Source organism: Triturus cristatus, chromosome 1_2 (assembly GCF_964204655.1).
Source record: "Triturus cristatus chromosome 1_2, aTriCri1.1, whole genome shotgun sequence".
NCBI classification, from domain to species: Eukaryota; Metazoa; Chordata; class Amphibia; order Caudata; family Salamandridae; genus Triturus; species Triturus cristatus.
Genome location: NC_140580.1, coordinates 116,587,405 through 116,614,155, shown reverse-complemented (window position 1 = coordinate 116,614,155; position 26,751 = coordinate 116,587,405). Strand labels below are relative to the sequence as shown.

The following is a 26,751-nucleotide window of genomic DNA, read 5'->3' as shown; positions in this document are numbered from 1 at the left end:
TATGTTCTATTTTCAGCGAGCTTGGAGTGTGTGCAAGGCCTTCTGTCTGGTGCTTGTAGAATGCTTAAGATTAGTGTGCAAAGAATGCTCTGCAGCCTGGCAGCATTTTTGGTGCCCAGATGCTTCTCCTCCATTCCATCGCTCTGAGGGCACCTGCAGTACATAAATGGATTCTGTGACTCCTGCTGTCAATTGTCCTGTTGTTTAGCAATAGCAGGGCTCACAGGCTCTTGTGCACGTGCAGCTGGCAGACATGTGCATCCACTGACGTCCCTTCTGCTGTGTTAAGCTGTACATATCTTGTTGGTAGAAGATAGGGGGATTCACACCGGTGTCACAGAGGATGCCAGTGGAAGGCAGTATCTTATTGCTGGCCCGTGCATGGACTAGTGAAGAACTGTTCCATATCCAGTTTGGTTGTGTGATGCTGGTGTGTTCATATCTATTTCCGTTGCGTGACAATGGCGGGGATGTGTAGGCTTCCTGTCAATGGAGGGAAGAGTAGGGAATAAGGAAGAAGGAAAAAGGGACCTAGTAGATAAATGTGGCAATTATTAATTACAATCTTGGCATTTCTGGCATGATGGGGCCTGCTTTTTGTGTAATGGAGACAATTCTTAGCAGATTGTCACCATGCTTGGCATAATGGAGCCTAATATGGGAATTGGCATATTGGCAGTCATTCGTCCTGTTGTGAACTTTCAGACATAATAAGGCCAAAGATTAGTAATATACTGGCCTAGCATACTTGTCTTAATGGTGGCTATTATTACTCTGGCATATAGGCAGTAGTCATGGCATAATGACTCCCCTCTAATATAATGTAGACGTCCCTGCCATAACTGCTGCCAACAAAGTCATACTAGAGTAGCATCACTGGTATTGATAATCCTAACTTGGCATGTAAGGAGGATATAATAACAATGACAAGCTGATGAGTGGGGACCAAACATGTATTCCCTCAAAATACAAAGATGTTATTTCAGGGGGAACAGCCTTTATTTAGGGGAACTGAGTTTAACAAAAATTAAACGTTTGCATTTAGCAGCAAAATGTGTCCGAAAGTGATATTCAGGGACACTATGACTTCTTTTCAGAAATATATTTAACATTCATATCGGGGTGTGTGACAGGGTGGTCCCGACACACACTCCCTATACGGGCAAGAATGAATGGTGGTCTGCCTCCTCCCCTTCAACCGCTCTGTTTCATCCCTACCAGGAAGAGTGCAAAGAAAGCACGGACACCTGGGAGTCAGCGTTTCCAAACGAGTCTATCCCGGGTCCCTTTAAGCAGAGCAAGAGTCTACACGAAGACCCGCCTTATAGCAACGTCATTGGCCACTCACTGGACAAATACCCGGAAGTTCCAAAGGAGGTGTGTCTTTCGACCAGCGCGAGGATCACGGCGGAGAGCACAACGGAGGAGGTGGCGTGTCAGCGGTCTGCAGAACATACGAAAGCGGAGAGGACGGAAACGGGGAGCAGCCCAGAGAAGGCAGCAGCGGAAGGCGAGCCAGGAGGCCAACGACCCGGTGAATCCCCGAGCCACGTACCAAGGGGTGCGTGGCTGCTACAGGTACGGGAGCGGCTGTCAAGGGCATTTGGGAGGCGGGAGAGGGCGCAGGTGTAGACGCGGCGCTTAGAACACAACAGAGCCGCGCGGCTTCAAGTCGGTCGCATAGGCGTTGTCTCCCTCTCTCTCTTTTCCCTTTTTCCCCGCCCATCACAAACTATTCACTCAAGTGCACGTTTAAGGAATCACGTCTTGGTGTACTCCCTCACTCCCGGGCCCTGGGAAACCTTCACTACGTTCGTAACCGAAAACTGACCCCGTGCCTATCTATCCTTTTCTCCCACACGTGAGGGAAGTGCCCAAGGAAGAGCCCAGCCCCGAGTAAGCAGAAAAGAGACCGACAGAAGTGGGAAAGGAACTCCGAGCTACACACGAGGAGAGAAGTCATCCCCCAGAAAGAAAAGGACTGTTTCACACAGCGGGAAGTCAGGGAAAACGGACCCCCTCAAAGAACTGCCTAACAGACGGCCCTTATATGTAAAAAGGAACTATAGGGGAATAAAACCTTATAGCAGCAGACCTGGTCTCCGGCTCCTCACTGTCCCATCTTCACAGGGTGATAAACGGAGTTCGGCAGACTTACTGCTCATGTATGTCCAGCAGTGCCAAAGGGCACTTACTGCAATGTCATGAATCATCCGGAGGCATTGCATTATCTATCTTAATGAAGCTTTTTTCTATGTTGTTTTGCTGTTTGTGGCTTGTTTGAGTCTGTAACATTGGTGTACCTTTGCGTTTAAAGTTGTAATGTCTCTGTAACTGTTAGTTGTCGAACTCTACTGGCTATAGCCCAAGTTTGAGAGATTTGTTATAATATTAGATTTTTTTGAGTTTTAGTAGATTCTAAGGAATAAAACAGGATCTACTTGGAAGCAGCTAGCTGGAAAATGATAAAGTGCGGTTTGCCTGCTTCTCTTGCACACTGCACCCCTATCAGAGTTATCGGAAGGCCACTAGGTGTTGCTGTGCTGTTCTTAAATGTTTGCTGGTTCAGGTTTGTGTGGCCAATCTTTTCATTGTGTTTTCTTTGTGAAGAGGGAAGCATGTGGTATCTTATCTTGTTTGTTTGAGTTAAGCGTTTCAGTGTCCGTGTTCTTCTGACACTAGGGTCACTGTTCCATCTTCAACATTTTGTCAGGTCTATTTGGGCTTTTCTTTTAAGAAAACACAGATCCTGTATGTAGATCTCTGTAGTGTATGTTTATCGAAAACCTTTACACGTCACCTGTGGTTTAACCATGCAGATCACATGTTCTAATAATCCATGATGCTTTATACGCATGAACCAGGCCCCTGCATTCAAGTTCCTTCTTGCCCCCCATACCCCCTGGAGCAATATATTTAAGATTACGCATTATATCTCCCAACCCTATATCACGCACATGGATCTGGGAGGTCTATGAATTGCACTTCCCCTACCCAAACTGTCTGATACATGCAGGGTGCAAGAACTTTAGGGAGGCAACTACCAGAGAACATCCAACTACCTGGCCAACCTCTTGACATTCTCTGGTGGATCCAGGGACTCCAGAGGTAAAAACGCATGACTGCTAATGCCGTCCAAGTCCAAAACAAACCAGATGCTTCATCGGAGCAGCAGCAAGTCAGTGGAACTCTCCACCATCGTACCTGAGACAACAACCGGACTCGCTCTCCTTCAGAATGGGCTTGCAATCTTCCTGTTTAGAAGGTGCCTGCATTAAGATCCATCTTGAACTGCATAGTTGCACCCACTACTGGTCCATCCTCTCTGTTCTCTCCTTCTAACTAACCTTCTATTCCCCATACAATTTACCACCCACAGAAAACACCTATGACAGCCTGACGCCCAACCTTAGCACTACAGTATCACTATTGTTAAATTTTTTATTCACACTTTACTTGAACGCTTTGTTAAAATTGCAAAGCTCACTAATGCTGCGCGGGGCAGTTACCCTAAATGAACATACCTAATAATAAAAATAATAATAATAATAATTGATATGTGCAACCCTCCCCGCATAGAGGCTAATTCAATGTCTTGCATTCATCAGGTTTTAAAGAATTGTAAGCAGTTCCAGAGCACTGCCGTATCTTTTTACCTATGCGTGCTGATAACAGCCCCCAGTTCACCTAGGCCTATGCAGCAATAGAACAGATTCAATGCCTCTCCCTTTCTTCTGAGCCAGTTTAATGATCTAATAAAATATGGCTACAAAACACGTAAGCATTTATGACTCACGTTATCGATCAACTCATATCCAGTGTTGGGTGCAGAAGGATATACCCACAGTTTATTTAACAAGGGAGCCTGCCCAATGCATTTTACCCTCAAAGGGATTTCACTTAATTGACTGAACAATCCCTTCACATGGCTAATCAGGTTGCCCAGGGCATGTATTCATTCCTCCACATGGGAAGAGCACAGGATCTGACAAAGCCTCATGCTCCATACAAGAACCCTGAGCTCAGAACATCGTATCGGACAAAACTGGGCTTTTAGGGAACCTAGGTTACAGACCCACACGCTCTCTGCACATTGGTTTAAAGTCCAGGATGCAGTATGCCTGTCCCTACCTAGAACCTAAGTAATAGCCTATTCACTACCTTCCTGTGAGTGACGAATGACGGGATCAGGATCCACGCACTCAAGATTAGACACAAGGGTGCTAGACCCAGGCAATCTGTTGTGTTCCCATTATGTCCTCTTCCATATGCTGTCACCACTGTCATGGAAGTGTTTTAGAGCAGGGTCACTCATAAAGATGTTGGGTGCAGATAGGGACCTCTGCTTAAATGTTCTTTCTGACACTACTGAAGTCTCCAGCTCACTCTTTATTTCCACTCCACAATGATGCCCTTTCCCTGCAGGGGCACTATTAAACTTATTTACTCTTACTAAAATTCCACCTACGTTGTTACAAAGTCAAAATTACATTTACCACATTTTTTGCAGACAACTTAGTTGTTTTACTACTGAACCTCCCACAGACCATTTGTATTTCAAGAGTATATGAAGATTCATGATTGAAAGATCACCAAATTCCTGGAACAAAACAATCTACTGGACGCCGCACAATCAGAATTCCGGGACAACCACAGCACTGAGACCCTCTGATTGCCGCCACAGATGACATCGGAACACTCCTCGACTGTGGAGAAACTATGGCCCTGATCCCACTCGACCTCTCCACAGTGTTCAACACTGTTTCCCACACCACCCTCATGAACAGATTCTACAACACAGGCATAAAGCAAGACACCCTCAAGTGGCTCGCCTCCTTCCTTACAGGAGGCACACAGAGCATCCGAGTCCCTTCCTTCACCTCCGCCCTAAAGACATCATATGCAGATTATCCATTAGCCCCACTGTGTTCAACACATACATGACGCCCCTCACAGATGTCAGATCCCACGCACTCAACTTAAACTCCTACGCAGACGACACTCAACTGATCCTCTCACTCACCAAGGACACCTTCAACGCCAAAACCATCATCTGCAACGCCATGACCAACGTAGCCAAATGGATGAGAGACAACTACCTCCTACTCAACTCCGACAAAACTGAAGTACTGATCTTTGGGAAGAACACCTCTATATGGGACCACAACTGGTGGCCAACAGAACTCAGACCTACACCCACACCGACTAACCATGAAAGCCACCTCGGCATCATCCTGGACAGCCAACTGACCATGAAATTACAAGTCAAAGCAGTCGCCGCTTTCTGCTTCCACACACTTCGCATGCTCCGCAGAATCTTCAGATGGATCATCACCAACACTAGAAAGACCATCACTCAGACCCTCGTCACCAGCCACGTAGTCAACGGCAACGCCCTTTATGTCAGCATCTTCACCCAACTCCTCAGAAGACTCCCGACCATATAGAACGCCACAGCCAGTCTCACCCTGGACCTCCCCAAATGAACCCACATCACCTCCACCCAAGAGACCTCCACTGGCTCCCCATCCAGAAGAGATGCCAAATCAAGATCCTCACACAGGCTTACAAGCCCTCAACGACCTAGGACCTGCCTACATCAACCATCAACTGAACTTCCACCAACCCTCTAAAGACCTGCGCTCCTCTTCACTCGCCCTTGAACACCCCCCGCATCTGTCACAGCCGCAGTGGGGGGCCACTCCTTCTCCTACATCATTGCCAAGACCTGGAATGACCTTCCCCTCCAGCTCCGTACAACCCCATCGCTGGCAGATTGCATAAAGAAACTCAAGACCTGACTCTTCGATGGAGAAACAGCACCCAGATACCCCTAGGGGGGACAGTGTTGCACTTTACAAATGCTTTGATTGATTGATTGGTTGAAAGATGGTGCAGCCCATACCTTCTGCACAGTGAAAACATTTAGACACAAGGGAAATGGCATAAGTGGTAGATCTGTTACCTGAGGCCTTGTAGAGCTCTTTCAGATGTCCCTGAGGCAGAGTGATTTGGTGAACGGTCAGATCCACAGTCCCTCCTCCACAGTCCACGACCACGTATCGGTCACCTGGTGAATAGATTAGAAAAATTAGACAAGAAAATCACTCCTAAACGCCTTCTGGGTACAAGATTAAGATGCATCACACTAGGCAGAGTACATCACATTCCCAAGACACAACTGACAAAGTAGTGCACCAGGAGACGTATTCTTGCGGTAACATTTATGACCATCACTTAGTGTGTCTGAGCTAATAAAATAACACAATGGACAAACATATACATTGCAAAGAAATGGCTGCAGGTAGAGATCCAGGTGGCTACAAAAAATTAATTAAACTAAGTTGGGTAAATATAGGGAAGTGTTACTTACTTGTAAATATTCTTCTGATATTGGGTATCTTAGGGCCTGATTTAGAGTGTGTTGGTCTGCAAACCTCTAAATCAGGCTCCTATTTAAGTTCATTAAGAGAATATTTCAAACAATTTGAAAGATTCTAGACCACTTGTGTTTCACAGAGAAATATACAAAGTAAAAAAAAAACATTTAGTAAAATGTTAAATGAACTTAATTGAAATTAAAAGAGAGTTCAGATAAACAAATGGCTTAGTTGGCCTTTTAAATTGTCCCCCAAACAACAGGAAAAGGAAAGAGGTTCACTTAGACAGAAGTGTAACAGGGCAGCAGGTTTCTCCAGAAGTGTCCTTTAGGTTTTCATATTTTTACTTTAACAATTCTGACTTCAAAGTTTGTTAAAATGCCATTCAATGTTTGAACTGTCTGAAGTCTTTTCAAATCTTACTTTTTTGGGAGCTGTGTACGTTTTGTTTGTATTTTGTACCAGATCATTCATTTATCAACTAGGTTTTCAGAGCCGTGCATGCTTTGTTAAATATCTCTGCTGCGGGTGAAACTCTATGAAAGGATTAATGTATCCTGTTCATAGTTTACAGACCTGAGACTTACACTATGGGGGAATGTAATAATTCATCTAAACAAGAGGAACCAGGAGCTTTTGATTAGGTCCAACACGCATACTCCCTTCTGTGGTAATTGAATACAAGGGTGTGCAGTTCCTGGGACAGGGGAAGATGGTCAGGTCAGTGGAATAGCATCCAATTGGAGTAAGTGCCCTCACACACCACGAGAGGTGTCATTCTTCATCATCTGGGCATGCTCCTAGTCGGGCCGGCGCTGCAATGCCTGACGGGCACCCACTAAGGGGGTTTTTGGCGGAGTTCTTTTTGTGATAAAGCTGTTGGGTGAGTGAGGGTATATGGACTGTGATAAGTAGTGTAGTGGAGTGAAAGGGGTGGTTAAAATAGGTTTAGTGATGCTGAGTATTACTAAACTTTATTGATGGGGCTCACTAACCTAAATAAAATCAATGTAGCTCATGTGGGATGCAATGGTCCTATGGAGAATTCGTGTTGTGCATTGGCATGGTCAACATGTTTCTTGCCTCATCCAGCCCCTAAGAGGTCTAATGGCAATTCATTAAGACTGAGAAAGAGTTGTCTGTACCTTACACTACTGCGTGACTAGTTCTTCAAGAAGTACAGATAGTTCAAGTAACCATCCCTGCTATGCTTCACAAGGCAACATTTTCCTAGTTTCTTGGAATAACCAGAAAGAAAGGGAAGGGGAGACAGAACAACACATAGGACAAACACATAGCTTGTTTTTTAAAAACTGGTAAAACGTTGTTTGTATTTTACCACATTGAAATAGGTTTTATTACACAAACACCCTCGTGTCCATGCATAAGTGTGGTTAAGACATATGCGTGGTAGCGCTTCCGTAGCTGGAACATGCGTGGCTGAGGCCGCGGTGTTTCGAATGTTTTCCATCTTAAGTTACCCTTTATTGGTTTACCCTTTTTACACTGAGACTGATGTTGAGTCCCACACATGATGCCTTACTTGATATTTTATATGATAATTTGATGTTCTTGTGTAAACATATTAATTGATACCAGGGGTCCGATCCAGTAGCAGCTGGCAGGGTATGAGGGTGGAGAGGCAGGGGGAAGGTCGGGGAACGTGGGGCACATAATAAATTTAAAAAACACTTACCTCTTCCGCTGGCCGTCTCTCCCCTCGCTTCTCCGAAGTCCGGGAACCAGGAAGCACCCAGGCTCCCCATAGCAAATCACAACACTGCAATGCAGCGTTTTGATTGGCTCTCCTAAGCCAATCATTGGTCTGAGCACCGTGGATCAGCACTAAGAGGGCGACTTGGGGCCTGGGAATGTTCCCCACCAGGCTGTGTAATGCAGCCTGGTGGGGAACATGCAAAGTGCGCATGACTGTTTGGCCAGTCCCAGACGGCCGACCAAGCAGTTATGTGCACATAGTGTGCACAAACCACTCCTCTCCCTGTGCCTTCAGCCCCACCCCACCCTAACCCTGCCCCGAACCTGCAAAAAATAAAATGATAATAACCAAGTTATTATCATTTTATTTTTCTTGCTCAAAGAGCAGTGGGACTACGCTCATCCGCCTTAGTGAAGGAGCTGCCCCTGGTCCGATCATTGAGAGACGTTATAACTTAACCATACTTCACTACACATTTAAGTTATAATGGCTACTACACATGCTGATTTTTTTGACTATTCAAACTTCTTGGTCCAGTCTAAATGAACCAATAGATACCAGGTGTCCGGTCTTTAAGACAAGTCAGATTCAACCATACTTTACATGTACCATGAATCCTATGTATTACCCCAATCAAGTTTCAAGATATTATGTTTTATAAGATCAATAATAGGCCTTACCACTATGACTGAAAACCTCGCTATTAAAATAGAATTGTGTTAAGGAAGATAACCAGTCATCAACCGTATGTACTTTCTGATATTTGCAGAACTTGTTATGGGTTACGAGTGACTCTAATTCATTTGTTCTTACACCTTCTGACACAACCTTTTTCATGAAATGGTAATTGTGCAGCAATACCTACAGTTGTTCTTATATTTTGTCTTTTGACGGAATGGCATCATGAATAGAAACGGACTATTGTAATTGTGGGTTTAGACGCTGTGGAAATGTATAAACTATAAGAAAAAGGTATTCCTATCTTGATATTAATATATAGTAAATGGGTACTTGGCCTTCTCAAAAATGTACTATACTTTTTGGGTTCCACTTGCAGCCTAACTTCTCCTTTTTCAAAGCCTTTTAATTATTGTATTCACCTTACATAGAGCTGCATGCCAGTACCATAAGCAAGCTCAACACATCAGACTACCAAACATTATGCATGCCGTATGCCTTACCTCCTTATCCTAAAAGTCCCTAACCAAGCGAATGCTATGAGATTGTACGGAAACCACGCTCACCATCATAGATAGAAAATAATTACACACACCTTTGTTTAGAAAGCGAAATAGCACCTTCTACAGACTATAAAGTTTGCGGCTTTCTCACCTTTTTCTCACATTTGGTTATTGCATTTAATGGTGATGCACCTTTACCATACCAAATTTTTCCTTAAGGAATTACCACTCCACAAGTTCTGCCCTTCACTCTACAACATGCTCAGTGGTGGACTCTTATGTTTTACTCTGCTACTATGATTTATTTCAGTCATAGTATTTGTTTATTTGCAGCCTTGAGAAAGCCACAGGCTATCAAGCTGCCAGGGGGCGAAACACGTGTCAGCTGCTTACGAAGTACCACTAAAAATATGTATGACTATCTGTGGATTATCACTAAAAAGTGAAAAGAATTGTTGGAACAATCTACATGGGAAAGAACTATACATTTCCAACTACAAATAAAATGGATATTTCAACAAAAAAACTTAACGGCTTGTATGCATCTTTTCAAAATGTGGGTAGATACATTAAAAATCCCTTCAGGAAGTTGACAGCCCATTAACCTCCCAGCCTTCTCCCCTCTTTCATAATGGCGCTGACAAATGCGAAATAGACATTTCTCAGCATGGGATGTATGGAGGCTATTAAGAGCAAATTAAGCAGCAAGTAATTTTGTCAATGTATCCAGTGATTGTGTCTGAGAATAATTGGGGGTAAAATTTGTGATTTCGTTTACTAAGCAAATTCTAGAAATGCATGTATTTTTTTGCAATTGCTACATCCCTCATAATCATGCCTTGCAACACTACCTTTCCGGCTCCCAATAACGCGTGGGCATCACTTACCAAATGTTCATTGTCTTTCAGAAATTGCTCAACATATAAACATAATTAGTGTTTTGCCTGTGGAGTCTTGTAAGAAGTCAGATCCAACGACCATTGAGGTTTTGGGGATAGTGAGAGTCTTAAATCTATTTGAATATCTTTGAGGTCATGATCAGATGGTACCACAGGGGATGATATTTGTATTCAATACTAATTGTAAAACAGAAGGGGAAATTAAAACGAAGGCAATTATTGTGGGTGTCGAATAAGAGCATGAGGTAAAACTATAGTCTCACTCATTGGGATTTGAACAGCCTCCAGGTTTCTTGTATTGCATGATCTTTTATGAAATCCATAAGAGTGTGTCTGTCTCTATTATGATGTGTATCTGATCTACCTGATCTGTCAATAAACTGGTCAATGGTAATGTTCCAGTTTCCTCCTTTTATGACTTTGGAGGAGCCAAAACATGTCAGTAGTCTACTAAGCTGCTATATAAAGCCCGTTTTTGAGTCCGTAGGAGCATATTTGGAACCTATAATTAGAAATGTGTTACATATATGAAGTTTACCAAAGATGTATCTCCCCTAAATCTTCCGATTTTTTGCAATATTTTGTAGGGTAGTTGATTATTTAAAAAAATGGCTACTCCACATTTTCTTTGAGGTGTTGAGTCCTTGGATTTTGTATTGGTCGTTATACTCGCATTTATGACCTCACCCACCCAATCTTGTTTTAATTTCTCACTTTCCTGTGGGGTAAAATGGGTTTCTTGCAATAATGCAATATCAGGTTTGTTGTGGCCAATATAAGTATGTTTTTACTTTTAATAAAGTGCGTTAAACCAGGGACATTCAAAGACACAACTTTAAGCGGTCTTGTGTGTGATGTTTGCATGGTGTTGACAAAGGTATTAAATTCAGCTGGTGGGATGAGAGTTTATATCCTTTTATATGAAAGAAGAGAGCATGTAATGGGTGTAGTGATTAAGATTATATAATATAGTCTTAGTTGTAGTGTGGGTTTTAAATATCAATATGAGTCAGTCATCTCTGGGTGTAAAGTAATTCACTTAAGAAAAAGTAAGTAGCATTATTGTTCTAGTAGTTATCAGAAGAATGGATATAAATACTATGTTCTATTCGTGTGTCCAACACAAAATGTTTAGACAGTATTGTACACTCCACTAACAACTTTAACTTTTTTTCTGGGGGGGTGCGATATGAGCCAACGTGGGGTTAGGGGTAGCCAAGGCCACCAATCTTGAAAGGTTTAAAGAACAATATCAAATGTGTATTCACTAACAATTATCAGAGCTAGAATCGTAACAATGAGCATACATTATCTTGAAAGGTCATGTCCAGCAAACATAAAAAGGAAAAGAGTATGTCAATAATACTATATATACCTGCCTCTGATATTATGAGCCTAACTGTAACAGTGCAAGAAAAAGTAAAGAAATAAAGGGGAGAACAATAATATAAATAATACATTATAAGTCTGTGTAATACAATAATCAGGTTCTACAAGTGTTACTAAATGAAGCTTTCAAAGGTGATCTAGATTTGTCTCTCAGTGTCAACAATTTCCAACCTTTATGGTCGCCACCATGGGACCAGTTCTGAGTCAGTTTTTCATCTGCCATGTTCGTCCAGATCAGAAGCATCCCCTCTCACTGCTTGGTTCGTGTGTGGCAGCTAGGTGATGTCTTTATATTCCATCGTTGATTCAATGTCATCCAAGTTATTAACAAAAACATTGAAATCGTCTGGGTCTAGATATTCCTTAGGCTTTCCTTGGTAAGTTATGAATATTGTAGCTGATTCCAACAGTCCATGTTTGATTTCTCTCTTCTTTAATCTAGGTTGAAGAGCTAGGAACTGCTTCCTCTTGAGGTTAGTTGGAGCAGAAAAGTCTGCGGGAATGATAATCTGATGTTTGTCGTATAGATATGGGTTGTGTTTCCTTGCTTCTGTGATGATTTGTTGTACCTGTTGATGGTGCAAGCAGCAAGCCAGGATATGATGGGGTTGCAGAAATCTAGCAGAGTTCTGAGAGCATACTCTGTTGGCAAATTGGAATTCAAGCTGGGGTGAAAAAGCGATCCTCATAAGTGTAGGAATCAAATTAGTGAGGAATTGAAAAATATCCTCCTTTTCGGATTGTTCCGGTATTCCAATAATTCTAATCAATAGAAACAGGTAGTAGTGGTTTAGTTTTCACACCTCGTTACGAACAAGTATTTTCTGTGGGTCCAGAATAAGTGACAGTAGTAACAACTAAAATTATGGTGCTAAATGGTTATCAACACCCTACTACCCCAGGTGTTATGTACAAACTGAGTCAAAGAACCCCAACTGTATACCATGTTTATATAAAGGAAAAGTGTTTCTTCAACAAACGGCTGTTTTTAAGAAAGAATTGTCACAGGGGGAATGTACAGAAGAAAACAAGATTGCTTAATCTGTTATTAATTGTACCACCATTTACACTCAAGCTCTACTGTTTGAATTTTAAACTATAGTCGGACCCTAAATTAGTGCTTTGTTGTTCCTTTATATAAACCTTCCAATAATTCTGATACTGTTTATCCTGCTTTGATCTTCCAGATTAATCGCTTTTTTTTGGAGATACCAGATGTCTTGGCTAAATTCAGGGCGCTTGTCAAGTCTTGATTCGACAACTGTAACGCATCTGTCCATAAGTCGCATGCGTGATTGAAATTAGCTGACTTCGCTCCTTAAAGATTACACTTCACGAATAGTGGCAGACACTGCATTATTTACTGAACTAATTGACTTTTTAATATCCAACAATTCTTTCAGTAGAGTTTCCCTAGCTGTTAGGAGATATCCTGTGTGTTTGCAATAGCAGATGAGGCTTCTTTTTCATTAGGGTTGGCTAATAATGCTTCGGAGTATGGCAAGTGTCTGGCCTACTTGAACTTCGACATAGAGATATAGAAAGGAGGGGGGCCTTTATACTGAAAGTGACCCTCGGTCCACCTTTCTCTGGGTTCCCTTGATAATGAGGTCTTTGAAAAAGATCCAGTCTGAGAAGGCAGCTAACGAGGGTGTGGTTAGCTTAATGGTAGTTCTCATTCAGCCCTGATGAGGTATCCCAGGCGTTATATTTTCTTATTATTCTAGAAGGGTATAGCCAAAATAGTATATGATCAGCTTGTCCCTTGTCTAATATGGGTGTGCCTCAATTCAAAAAGGGGTTAAACAACAATTCAGTCTAAAACTGAAGGAAAAAGAAAGTCACAAAGAGGGAGAAAAGATTGTGTCAGACCTAGCAGCTTTTGATGTATATTTGATGTCCGCAGGAATTCAGGAGTCGGGAATGATTTCTTCGTTAAAGCATATTGGTGTTTTCCAAGATGGTCGCGCAGTTATTGTTCTGAAAGCACAACAAAGAAATCGACGAGCTGCACAGCCGTATGGCAACTCTCTGCATCAGGAATCAATGCTGCAGGAGCAGCTTGCCTTCCGATCCTCTATACGGTCAATTGTTTCAGAAAAAGGAGGCTGGAAAGTGTAGAAATCTGGCATGGCCTTGCCTTCCTTCTCTGAGCCTCAGAGGGGAGCTGCCATTCCCCGCGGCATCAAGTTCCACCCCCTACAATTGTGATTTCAATGAAAGGAAATTCAGGTAAAGCATTGGAAGAGCTATGGACACACAAGTGGCATTGCAGTGTGCTAAATTCTATATGATAGACTTGGAGCAGGCACTATTTTTACATAGTCTGAAACCACTAACATTTGTTTGTTATGTACACGAAATGTGGGAGGGGAAAATTCCTTCAAACACTTAAGCACACATACTTCATACAGTGCAACTATCCCTGTTAAGGAGAGAGACTCCCAAAAATGTTAAGTTTTTGTAGTCTTTTCCCTCTTACACTCAAACAATTGTAAGCAAAAGGTCAACAACCACTTTCTCTTTTGGCAGCAAAATCTCCTTCCTACATGTCTCCAAATGTTACAATACAAGCAATATTTATGGGCAAGTAAAATTTCTTTTGGAAAAAAAACTGTGCATATCTTTTTGTTGATGTCTCTAAGACTGTCATGGAAAACACATGGACATTTGGAAAATGCAGCTACTTGGAAAAGGTAATGCTGTCGAAGGAGTGGCCATTTTGACAAGGCCACCAGTTTGATAAAGAGCAGCCATTTTGAAAGGAATATAATTTTGAAAGGATTGTTCTTGAGAAGGGGCAGTTATTTTGAAGGATGAAGCATTGACATGCCTGATGTCTTCTACAAAACGTGCCATTTTGAAACGATTGTCCAAGTTTAAAGGTTTGCCAAAGAAATCTTTTAGAAAAATGCCCAAAAAAGCACCACAACATTTAGAGAATGTAGATTGCCAGAAATCATTAACTAGCAAGAGCATATAGGATAGGACTATCTACAGTACCTTCCTCCAGCTCGGACCAAAGTTCTCCTATGACATTTTCCACCAGAAAGGTCCGACTCTGACGGTTACGCCGAATGTGCTCCTTGGCTAGTGATGAACAGAGAGAGAGAAAGACCAGAGTGAGACAGCATGATCAGTCTATTAGCATTTTAGCATGCAGCGAGAACAGATAAAGGATGATAGAGAATAGTATCACTACAACTGCTTAATGCACAGGAGGTGTGAGCAGACCCTGTACATTATCTAATAGAATTACATGTGCTCTCTCACCATGTTAAGCTGTTTATTAGAGATGCTCCCCTTCCTTCAACACCTCTGCGTTCATTGTTGGCTTTATAACTGGAGCTATTCAAATTTCTGTCTGGCTACATATTCAGAAGCCCTCTAAAAGAAACTGGACTGGAATCCAGGACTCTGCCTACCTACAAGTATATCTAATATAGGGAGTCGAGGTGGGCCCACTGAGCTGGAATAGAGTAGCCTCTTAGTAGGTTTGAAAAAACCCCATAACAGAACCTTTTAATATGCAAGTATGGCTTCCTTGTGATTCAATAACCTGAAAGGGTCAAAGTGGTCATGGGATGGGGCAGGGAAGAAAGTTAGGGATTGTAGGTGAGATGGTGGCTAGGTATGTTGTTGGGGGAACTACTGCTCCAAAATTATAACTGTGGCTGGGGTTTCCTTCCATTTTTAAAGATTTTTGTCAGATACAAAATATCTATTATACCACACAAAACTGCAAAAGTAGCCAAAGTGATTTTTAATAAGCAGAGATAATATTACATTTGTAAGTTGCCTTGCACTATAATACCTAGATATCTGCTTAACAGTACAAGTCGCTCCTTAGACAACAGAGGATCAGGAACCGGAACAGATATAACACTTATACAGTAATCGTCACAAGATTGATATTTTTACTAGAAAAAAGTGGCTTTGATAGATACATCAATGGGTTAAACTTCTGTCTGAAATGTTGCACATCATGTTGAAATTTGGTACCTGTTATGTTTTATCTTCACTATAAGGTAGAGGTTGTGAATGAGGCAAAACATAGACACCTAAGTCAGAAATGTTTAGTACAGTAGGTATAGTTAGTGTGTCCTGTTTTCAGCGCTTATTTTGTATGGATTTCAGTGGTGTTTTCTTGTTGTTTTCCAAACATTTTGAAATCAGTCCTTATCAGTGTTTATTCAGCTGCCTAACCGACAAAATAGAGAAAAGTGTTTTTCCAGTGTTTGCAAAACATGTTTTTTGCAGTGTTTGTTCTAAATCAGATATGTAATAGAAAGATTAAATACAGGGTATGTAGAGTCTTCCTCTTGGCAGTGTGTCCAATGGATTTGTGTTAGGCTGTTTGAAGCATAGAAAGTCTATGTATTACACTCTCACTCACATCTCATTACACTCCCTCACATCTCATTACCTCTCACGCTAACTCTGTCAGGACTCTGTCTAGTTTGCATGACTATTAAAGGGTTAAAAAAGTAAGAGTGCTATATTTAAAGCCTTAATAAATTATTTTACACCGTTGGTGTAATTCACCACCTCTTAACTGAATCTTATGACATTGTAGGGTAGGTTAACGCTGCCAAAGGCTTAATACCGTGTGGAAAGTTAAAAAAACTAAAAGTTGAAGATTTTTGCATTGTCACTACAGCTTCTTTGTACTCTTGCCTGACTACATTAAAGTGGTGCTGCTGTTGTGTGGACATTTATAGGTGTCACGTGGTCAAATGGCAAATGCCTTATTTTAAATCAGTCCTGACCTCCTAAAAGGCATCACATTGTATTCTGGGACTTTAGATTTTGCTGTTAATATTGTAAATAAGGGTTAAAAATCCCCAGCAGTAAACTGCAGTTGGCCAAAAAGCCAACATGAGCTAAATGTATCACTAGGGAGGCACAACTAGGAGAAATGTTTTATTTCTCCGCGTTCTTTACTTTTTCCATGTGTGCTGCAATGCATTGGCACATGGCAACCCATTGTGCGCCGGTGCTGGGGAAAAGGAAATTAGTGCACTATATCTCATAGATATGGCGCATTCCTGCCCTTTTGTTTTGACATAGGAAAGAACAGCAAGAATCCTTGCTGCGATGTCCTACGTCAACACCTTATAAATGCGGCCTACAGGGTTTTACAGATATTTGTATTTGTGACAATGAGATCAAGGGCTGTTCAGGTGGCATCATTGAGGGGTAGCACTTAAGAATCCAACTTAGTTGCTTGTAATACTTTGGAGTGTATTGCAATTCCTGAATTCCACCAAATCTTGAAATCAGATCTTCTAAGGGTAAGAACGCCTTTAGTGTTTCCAATTGTCAGTCAGTAGTTGCCTATGCCACAGAGTCTGACTATCTTTCTTTTTATAAAGGTTTTTAAGGCTTTTGTGATGAGCCAGTTAGTGAAGATGAAGTAGTAGGTAATCTCACTACAGGCACAAATTGTATCCATAATCCTGGTGGCATTGGCAAGTAATGCTCCTATGCTGTACAAACTTCTTCACTTCAATGACCAGGATACAGAAAACTTACAATGCAGAAACAGGAAACTTCTCTGCCAGCCCCATGATTCCTTTGACTTTTGATTGAGGGACACAGCAATCATTCTTAAGGAAATACGGAATTCATGAGGCGGCTTTTGCAAAGAGAAATGAGCAAAATCTATTGGGATCTAAAGAGTGTTCCTAGAAATGACAGTCCCATAACACACTGCCACGCCGTGCTGAATCACAGAGGTTCTCAGGCAAACTTACATGTTCAATAATCTTTCTTTATAAATGGACAATGGTGAGGACCACTATTGCAAACGATTATTCAACAACAATTCATTTAATATCAATCAGTGTGTGAGAACTCATGTGATGCCACTCCTGCTGACACTCATTTTGGTAGAGATTTCCAAGCTACTCATCCACATCAGATACCTGAGGTCCTTTAAATAGGATTCGTCTTTTTCTGTCAACAAACAGAACCAAGATGTATACCCTATTGTAACACTACAGCCTCATGGAACTATAAACCCCACACTTCATGTTGGTACCCGACATCCTAGAGACCAAGAGGCTCCATAATTATTTGGAGACTTGAGTTTTCTTTCAAAAAGTATATCATTCACATATGTGCAGGTAAGAGACCGCCCAAGTGCAGAAGCATTCTGAACAGAGTAGCTTTAGGTGCAAACACAACACAGCACGTGCAATAGATAATGGTTTGAGCGATTGACATATTCCTAGAGAGACAGAGTAAGGAGTGATGGGTGAGACAGTTCATAACGCACGCAAGAAGACAGTATATAAATTATTTATATATACTTTTAACACATTTACATGATGGATGGGAGAGAACTTAAATTGGGGTGGATCTCCCCAGGTTAAGAGACTTCAGAATAAAAAGGCGTATAACACAGAGGGATCTAGAAAACCAGCATATAGAGGGTGTGTGTCTGAGCTTTAGGGATGGTGTTAAAGGGTACGAGTGTAGTTTATTTGAGTAAGAAGCAAGATTGTTTACAGAGGGTTTTAAGAACAGTAAAGAGGTGCAGGTTGGCAGAGCACTGAGGATGAGAACGGCGAATGGTAGGCAGGAGTGTCCGCCAAGGAAGGGGCGAAAGTCCATGAATCACGTTGCAGACAATCACAGGAGTTTCATTGGGCTCTGCAGTTGGTGGAATCCACCCGGCTCATAGTCAGTGAAAGGAGGTAAGCTGGTCACGTGGAAGGCAGGAGAGTACTCCGGCTACAAGGTTAATAACTTGGTCAACGAAAGAGAAGATGAAATTCAGCAGGCCCACAAGCAGACTGCTCCAATATACATTATAAGTCAGTTCATGATGGAGCTAGTGGTGTAGAATAGGAGGTTTGGGAACTTAGTGATGCTGAAGAGCTGATATCTGGCTGTGTTTACTCTAGTGGGGGCGAGGGAGCGAAATGAAGATATGAGGTGGAAATTAGATTAATGGAGTCGATTGGGAAGGGGGAGGAGACAGGAATATAGATGATCTTATGTTGGAAGAACAGAGCATAAACGTGCCCGATAACAGTGAAACTGCAGGAGATTTGAGAGTGAAGCTAGGGTGCTAAAACAGAAAAGCAGAAAAGGAATGTGTGGTAACAGAAAAATGATGCAGGGAAGCTAATGGAAATGACAATGTGCTCGGGAGGTAGTGTACTGCAGGATTCCTACAGGGGTGAGAGAGTCAAGGGTGTAACCCCCACACACCCATCTAGTGAGGCTATCTCCCCACACACCCATCTAGTGAGGCTATCTCCCCACACACCCATCTAGTGAGGCTATCTTAAGGTTCAGTCATGGAAGGTGCAACACTTAAGGAACATTCCTGTATGTGGAATAAAGGTATCCTGTATGTGGAATAAAGGTATCGAAAATTTCTTTCCTGACGTGTCATACTGTGCATGATAGCGGAATCATTTTCTAGTATAAGACTTTTGGGCAACCAGCATACTACAACCCACCACAAACCATGCACTCTCACCTGCATAAGGAGCTGGAGCAATTTTATAGAATATTCCAGAACATGATAGGTGAGCTGAAGTGGGAAGAGGGTGCATCTCCTACTTAAAGTAAACACTCACTCCAACATACACAGGCAACAGCACATCAATAGCTTCTGACAAACCTGCATAGCAAAACCATTAATAACATAACAGTTTACAAATACTACTCATGGGGACACACAGACACACACACACACACACACAGAGGCACACAGACACAGACAGACACACAGACACACACACACGCGCACGCATGCACACACACACACGCACGCATGCACGCACACACACACACACACACACACACACGCGCACACACACACACCACCCCCCAAACCATTTACTGGATAAGTCACCAATGATGCGCCTCAACAAACCTGCCTCTACTGGGTGAACAAAGTACAAGTTCACCCAACTGGAATGTAAGAAGCATTGGCAAAGGCAATAGGTTTCACTTTAGGGACCTATTGTCTTTGCCAAATTATTTTAGCCATCCAGCACAGTATCCCTTAAAATGTGCTGCATGGCTAAAGATGCCATCCAGCACAGTATCCCTTAAAATGTGCTGCATGGCTAAAGGTTTAAAACAAAAAAAGCGTTTGATGTGGCTGGCCGCTTCATTTCGTACGTGTGCACACCATACATGCAAGAACCTACAAAATGACACTGTTGCTTTTTTTGTTAGCTATCCAAGTGATAACTAAAAACTTAAATAAAATGCTCAAAAGCATTTTTATTAATCGGGTTGTGTAGTAATAGTAGTGGGGAAGACACACCAGGGAAGCACCACTGGGGATGGGGGAGGGGCACAGCTGGGGAGGAAAGCAACCAGGGGTATGGGAGGCAAAGAAACATGGGGGTGCAGGTGGGGGGTGTTAACAAAATGGGAGGCTTGATTGGGGAAGCAAAACATGGGCATGGGTGGTGGGATCAAACAAAAGAAAGAAGATGGTCGGTAGAAAACACAAGGTTGAGAAGGTAAAGCAGGAAGAGTGGGGAGAAGCACCCAGAGGAGAGAAAGAACACAGAGTGTGATGGAGTGAGGAAGAAGAGCACATGTGGAAGAAAAGTTGGAAAACGTGTACTCTTGTGAGTGTTTAATAGAAAAGAAACAAGCATTGGCATTAGCCAATAGGTCTCGCCTTTGGGACCTTATAAGTGTTATAAGTGTTTTGCCATGCAGCATTTAATGTTGTTGCACCAAGGATATTGTGCTCAATAACTAAACACTTAGAAGGTCCCAGCGAGGCAACGAGGTCGGCAGCATTGGCGGAAAATGTGAGTTGAAATAAATAAATAAATATATATATATATATATATATATATATATATATATTCCAGGAGAGAGATAGAGAGATGTTTAAACGCAGCAGGTGTATCAATCCAATAGAGGAGGGAATGATTATATTTAAATGTCTGAGGAATATAAGTACAGCACATTAGGGGTGGCTTCAGTGATATTTAAATACCTTAGATGTATAAATACAGGAAGTAGAGGCGAGATGAGTGAGATTTATATGTCCCATATGTAATAATATACCAAATGATGGAGATTTGAATGATATTTACATTCCGCAAGAGGATTGATGGAACAGAGGAGGGAGAGACGAGTAATATTTTAATGAATAAGATATATAATAAACACAAGAGATGAGAGTGATACGAATGAGCAATTCATTTTTCTGGGCGATAAATACAGCAGACGATGGAGGCCTTATTGATATTTAAAAACCTCAGGTAAAGGAATACCTCGTAGGAGAGAGATATAGATGGTATTGAAATACCTAGGGCACAGAAATACAGCCCATGGGGTGATAATAGAATATGAGAAGCTAAAGATATCAAGGAATTCACCCACACAGGTGTGGTGGTAAATCCTCCTTCCTGTAGAAGGGGGCCTGGAGATGTGGTAAAACCAGGCCAGCACCAACCAAACCCGAAGTAATCCAAGAGTGAGAGCGAAGGCAGATCAGGAGTCTGAGCTGAGAGTGAGACTATGGCAAGGGAAAGTCTGGATGGGGCAATGGCCCTCGTATGCCCCCGTATCTGCATCATGAGTCACACAGTCCTGGCATAAACCTTCCAACGACAACACCGAGCACGCTTCTGCATCTCCTAAAACAACTCTTCGTTTTGAACAAGAGACCTAAAAAGAGAAATGTGGCTAAAATGTTAACATTTTGGATTCCAGTCCGAAAACATGGCAAGAAATCCCAGAAACAAAGAAAGTCAGAAGCCAGAACATACTATGGGAGACTCTGTTCTTTTTAAGGAGATTTTGGCAGTGCATGCAGATTCCAAACACGAACGAGGAGACGTCCAAATTTGGACTGGTGGAAGTTTTCATTTAAAAAAAAAAACGAAACTTGAAGGGCAGGGAAGTCTGTGCGTGAAGGCAAGGGGAGTTACAAAGGAAGGAAGGCAGGGAAAGAACGAGAAAAGGAGAGAGATGAAAACAGATGAATTAGAAAAGCAGAATAGCGAATAAGAACGATGGGGATGTGCAAGGGGGAGATTCTTATAAAGAACAAAAGGGAGAGAGTGAAAAAAGAGATGTGGCACGAAGAGTACATGAGGAGGCAGAAAAAAGAGAACAAGTGCTGAAAGACAAGCGCGGCCGTGATCGGCGGCCTTCACTTTTGAAGCACTGCACTCGTGCTTGTGGCGGCATTCACCTTGCGAGAGCGAGCAGCGGCCATATGTTTGTAATTAACGTTGCTGCGCTGCTGCTCGCTCCCGCAAGGTGGATGCCGCCACAAGCACGAGTGCAGTGCTTCAAAAGTGAAGACCGATGGCTAAAGGCCCTCCTAGAGCAGCGCATGCGCGCTGCCTAGGCGAGACCTAAAAAGTAGCTCACAAAAAACTGAGCAAGGGGACAAACACAAATGGAGGAAGGTAGGCGCACCCAGGCTAACGAATAAGAACAAAGCAAATGACCGTGACAAATGAAGACAATCAATGTTAAGCAATGGACAGGCTCTATGCCCACTCCAGTTAACAATATGTTTTGCAACATACAGAGCATGCGCTGTCTTATGCCAGACCAAATAAATGGTAAAGGACTTTGACACACACAAACAAAATGCACTACAACCCTCCCTGGCATGATCATGCAAATCCTACTCTGCCCATTAACTAATACAAACCATTACTAAACAATAACTTGGACTGCCAGATTAACTCTTTCCAATACACTGACAACAAACCACAGACTCCAGTCAAGGACAATGTCAGGACCATAAAGATTGCCCAGACTGAAAGTCTAATAGGACAATACAAACAAAATCAGAACCAAACTACAAGGTGGAATGAAATACAATCTCCTTACACTGGTTTTGTGAGTAAAGAAACTGTTGTTTTCTTAAAATGGCTGTAGATAGTGTGTACTATAACAATAGTATTTACTTTGACATTCGAGCCGTAGTATTGTGTGAATTAATGCACATTCATCTCTATACTTGTTTCTAATAAGTCTCAGGTGAGATTTCCATTATGCTGGTATAATATCATGTAATTGTGTGTTATGCTTTTTACAGACCATTCCCACATTTTTGCCAATACACCACGTTGCATAATTATAGATTTTAACTTGGGTTTTTTGCACTATTTTTTAGAGTGAAATGCATCATTGCATCTAAAATGGCCACAAGGATGCATTTTGCGCTACAATATAGCACCAATTGCCAGTGCTGCACTGTATGGAATCACATGTGTTTTTAGTGAGTTTTCATGAGATTTTGCACAATTATGCAAATGAAAATTACAAAGATTTTACACCCCCAATTTACAATAATACGTTTTAGGGACAAACTTATTTCCACTTCCACAGTAAATTATGTTTAGCTACATTTTTATTGAAAAAAAATTGTTAAAGGAAATCTAGGGCTCTTCACTGATATAGGAAGAAAAAAAGCAACTGTTTTTAAAAGCATACAAATGCCTCTTAAAAATAACATGTTGAAAAGATGGTACAACTACAGTCAGTGCTAGAGTATAGGGGAATCCAGAGGGATCTCAGCAGGTATTATTGATCTAGATTCTAAGGGCCAGACATACAAACATTAGGAATACTGATTTCCTCATTGTGAATCTCTCTGAATCACAATTTGAAAAATCAGTATTCCTAATGTATGAAACTAATTGAGTTTCATTTAGGGATTCCTCATTGGTCGCAATCGACCTACCTCATGAATATTAATGAGGTGTGTTGCAGTTTGCGACTCATTAGGAATTACAGCCATCACAGGGACGGTGGGCTACTGGGGTCAGCAGATCACCATTTCTATAACTGCGTTTTTATATAAAACTATCTTTTATTTTTTAAATGTAGCCTGTTTTACTTAAAGGAAAATGGGATGCTTTAAAAAGAAAAAATGAAACCTTGAAGTTTAATTTTTTTCCACGGACCACTGCCTACTCTTAAAAAACAATATGATTTACATTCTCAAAGGGGAAGCGGTTCCTTTAGGACCCCTTTCCCTTTGGGAATGGGTTACCAAAAGTTTTAAACCGGTGGTAAAGTATTACTGTTTTGCGACCAGAATTTGGTTGTAAACTGTAATTCATATATACCAATTTGGAAGGGACACCCTAAACGCGCCACTTCCAAATACAGAATCGCAAACTCAAAATGCGATTCTGTAAAAAAAAATCCTGAGTCGTATTTTGCATTTTGTACATTTGAATAAGTCTTTTTCCAGCCTGTAAAACGGCCCATTTGTGATCGGATAAATGCTTTGTACATCTAGCCCCGCATCCAGAACGGGCCACAGTAAATCATACCATTTCCTAAATCTTGCCATGCCTTGGTGCAGTGTGCGAATACTGGGACGCTCCTGCGTGAGGTGAGAGAGAACACTTAAGGGAACCTTAAAGGGCAATCAGCAGCTCCCTCTGCCCCACAGGGCTGGAAGCAGTTTTCTGACAAAGGATCACAGCTGGAACCCAACCCTTTATATCTAATGCAGCCTATCACAGCAAACAAAGACGAACAGCCTTTCACTCCACAAGGTAAGAGACAAAGATTTGCAAATGGTTTTGGCATTTTCATGCTGTTTGTAAGAAGTGTGGACCTTTACATGCCATGCAGCTTCCTGTACAATCATGTCAATAATCATGTATTCAACACTTACTGGTAAGTGTTCATAACTAACCAATTGAAATCACTTTAAAACCTTGGAATTTATATTTGCATGTATTTATAAAAACGACTCATGACTGTAATAAAAATAATTAGAAGAACCACAATAAGAATTAAATTTAGTAGGGGGCTAGTTTTCGGTTGATTGATTTTCCGTAGGACCCGGTATAATGCGCATTACCAGAATCTGGCCACTAGGTGGCAGGATAGGAGCATTTATTTCATAGACGCGTTGTAGACGCCCAAAGCAGTCTTTGAAGTGAGCAGTATGTAAAGGCGAAACCCTAATCAGGCAGGACACATTTGCTTTTAACTGCAGAGGAGGCGTAAAGGCGTACATGTTATTTTGTTGTTTTTTTTTTTTTCAAAAACACACGTCTTCTACTTCTGCTTCCTAAAAACGTACACGCTTATGAAAAACAAGGCCCTCTCGTCTACATATCACCTGGCAAATCATTTGATGCTGTTTAGGTAGCCCACCGTGACTGTTCACTTAGCACCCATCCTACAGTGCACCAACTCTGCTGTGGGGAGCACCGCGCACCCTGGGCCAGAGGCACTATTACACTTGTTGCAACAATTGATCTCAATTTGAGACCGTTATTTTTGCGACGAATGTGAAATTTTGCGAACTGGCCTACATAGAAGTAGGTTGGTTCATACAATTCCAGTTTGGAGTGGTTTGTACTCGGAACTAACTCAATAACATTCAAAGGGTAGGTTGCAAAATGCGAGTAGCTCCGATTGGACACATTTGCCGGAATGGATGCCTGGAAGGGGCAGGAGACCCCATGTTTGTGAGCTAGAGAAGCTTGCAAATAAAAAGCTGTCCCACTTCTTAGAGGCAAACCATCTCCTAAAAAACTCCCAAACAGGCTTCAGACCAGGTCAGGGCACAGACACCGCCCTCCTGGCGGCCGTAGAAAAAGCGAGGGAAATCCTGGACACAGGAGGATCAGTGGCAGTGGTCCTCCTGGACCTTAGCGCGGCATTCGACACTGTCAGCCACCAGGTCCTAGCCCAGCGCCTAGAGAATACTGGCGTACAAGACAGTGCGCTGAGATGGCTCACATCCTTTCTCTCCCGACGCTCCTTCCAAGTCTGGGAAGGAGAAAGCCGCTCCCCCTCAATCCCCCTCCGGTGTGGAGTGCCTCAGGGCTCCTCACTGAGCCCCACGCTTTTCAACGTGTATATGGCCCCACTGGAGGAGCTGGTCGCCCCATTCGGAGTCACGATCGTCAGCTACGCTGACGACACTCAGCTGGTGGTGACCCTCTCACACCCCAAGCTAAAGCCCTCCAACCTGCGAGACTGCCTCTCCACCGTCCATCAATGGATGGGCGACTCTGACCTAAAGCTTAACGGGTCAAAAACAGAGATCCTTCTCCTCGGTCACAAAACTTCGAGTCTCCCCCCTAACATCTGGCCCGCCTGTATGGGTGACCCCCCCTCCCCTAAGACAGAGGTTAAGAGTCTGGGAGTGTGGCTGGAGACAGATCTCACCTTTAGGACACAGGCGAGGAAAACAGCCGGCATCTGCTATGGGCTACTTAGATCATGCAGAAAGGTGCTCCCCCTACTACCATTCCAGTCCCGCCTCCTGCTAACTCAAGGCCTAGTGATAGCAAGGCTAGATTATAGCAACGCTATCTACCTCGGGGCGCCGGAAGCCACCTTCCAAATACTTCAAAAAACCCAAAATGCCGCAGCCCGCCTGCTCACAGACACCCCAGCAAGAACATCGGCCAAACCTGCCCTGAGAAAACTTCACTGGCTCCCCGTGAGGGAAAGAGTCGCCTTCAAGGCCCTCTGCCTGGCACACAAGGTCCTGCACGACGCTGGTCCCCCCATTCTGAGCACTTGGATCACTCCATACAGACCGCCGAGAGCGCTCCGGTCGGAACAGGGAAACCTTATCGTTGTCCCTAGGGTGAAGAAAACCCGCATCGGCGGCCGCAGATTTTCGGTAAACACGGCCAGAAAATGGAACGCTCTCCCCTCGAACCTCAGAGCTGAACCAAACCTCCTACGATTTAGGAAGTCCCTCAAAACCCTCCTTTTTCCCTGATTTATGCGAAGCTTCCCTGTGCCCCCCCCTTAGGAGTCCGAGGTTTCAGCGCTGGGATACTCGAGGGTGACTACGCGCTCTATAAAAACCTAAAATAAAAATAAATAAATAAATATTTAAAAAAGTTAAAACAAATTTTTAAAAAAAACGTAGAATTGGGACTGCTGCCTCGTTCTGAGGAAATATGAATTTTGTGATCAGTTATGTCCCCTATCGTAGACCCCAACGGCTCCATGTACATGCTATACGTACATGTATGTTCCCTCCTGCTCCAGTTTTGAAGACGCAAATATATGTGCGTCCACCGTCAACATGTTCTCTTTCAGATCCACCATGAATGGGTCAGATATTCCATTCCTAAGTATGAAAGGCCACCGACTTTATATGGTTCACTTTCCACATTTTACAGATTCAGGCGAGTAGGCCCGAATTCTGTCATCAAGCCTTTTCCTGCCTTCTG

General features: G+C 42.5%; 1 protein-coding gene across 2 annotated transcripts in view; it reads right to left on the bottom strand.

The window, feature by feature from the left end:
• Window positions 1-26,751, bottom strand: part of HSPA12A (heat shock protein family A (Hsp70) member 12A) — a 408,132-nt gene that overhangs the window by 18,165 nt on the left and 363,216 nt on the right. For both annotated transcript variants that reach the window (XM_085603185.1, XM_085603193.1), the window contains 2 exons: window positions 14,570-14,656; window positions 5,966-6,070 (listed from right to left, as the gene is read on the bottom strand). In XM_085603185.1, the coding sequence (XP_085459311.1) occupies window positions 5,966-6,070; window positions 14,570-14,656 (192 nt within the window). The remainder of the gene's footprint in view (window positions 1-5,965; window positions 6,071-14,569; window positions 14,657-26,751) is intronic.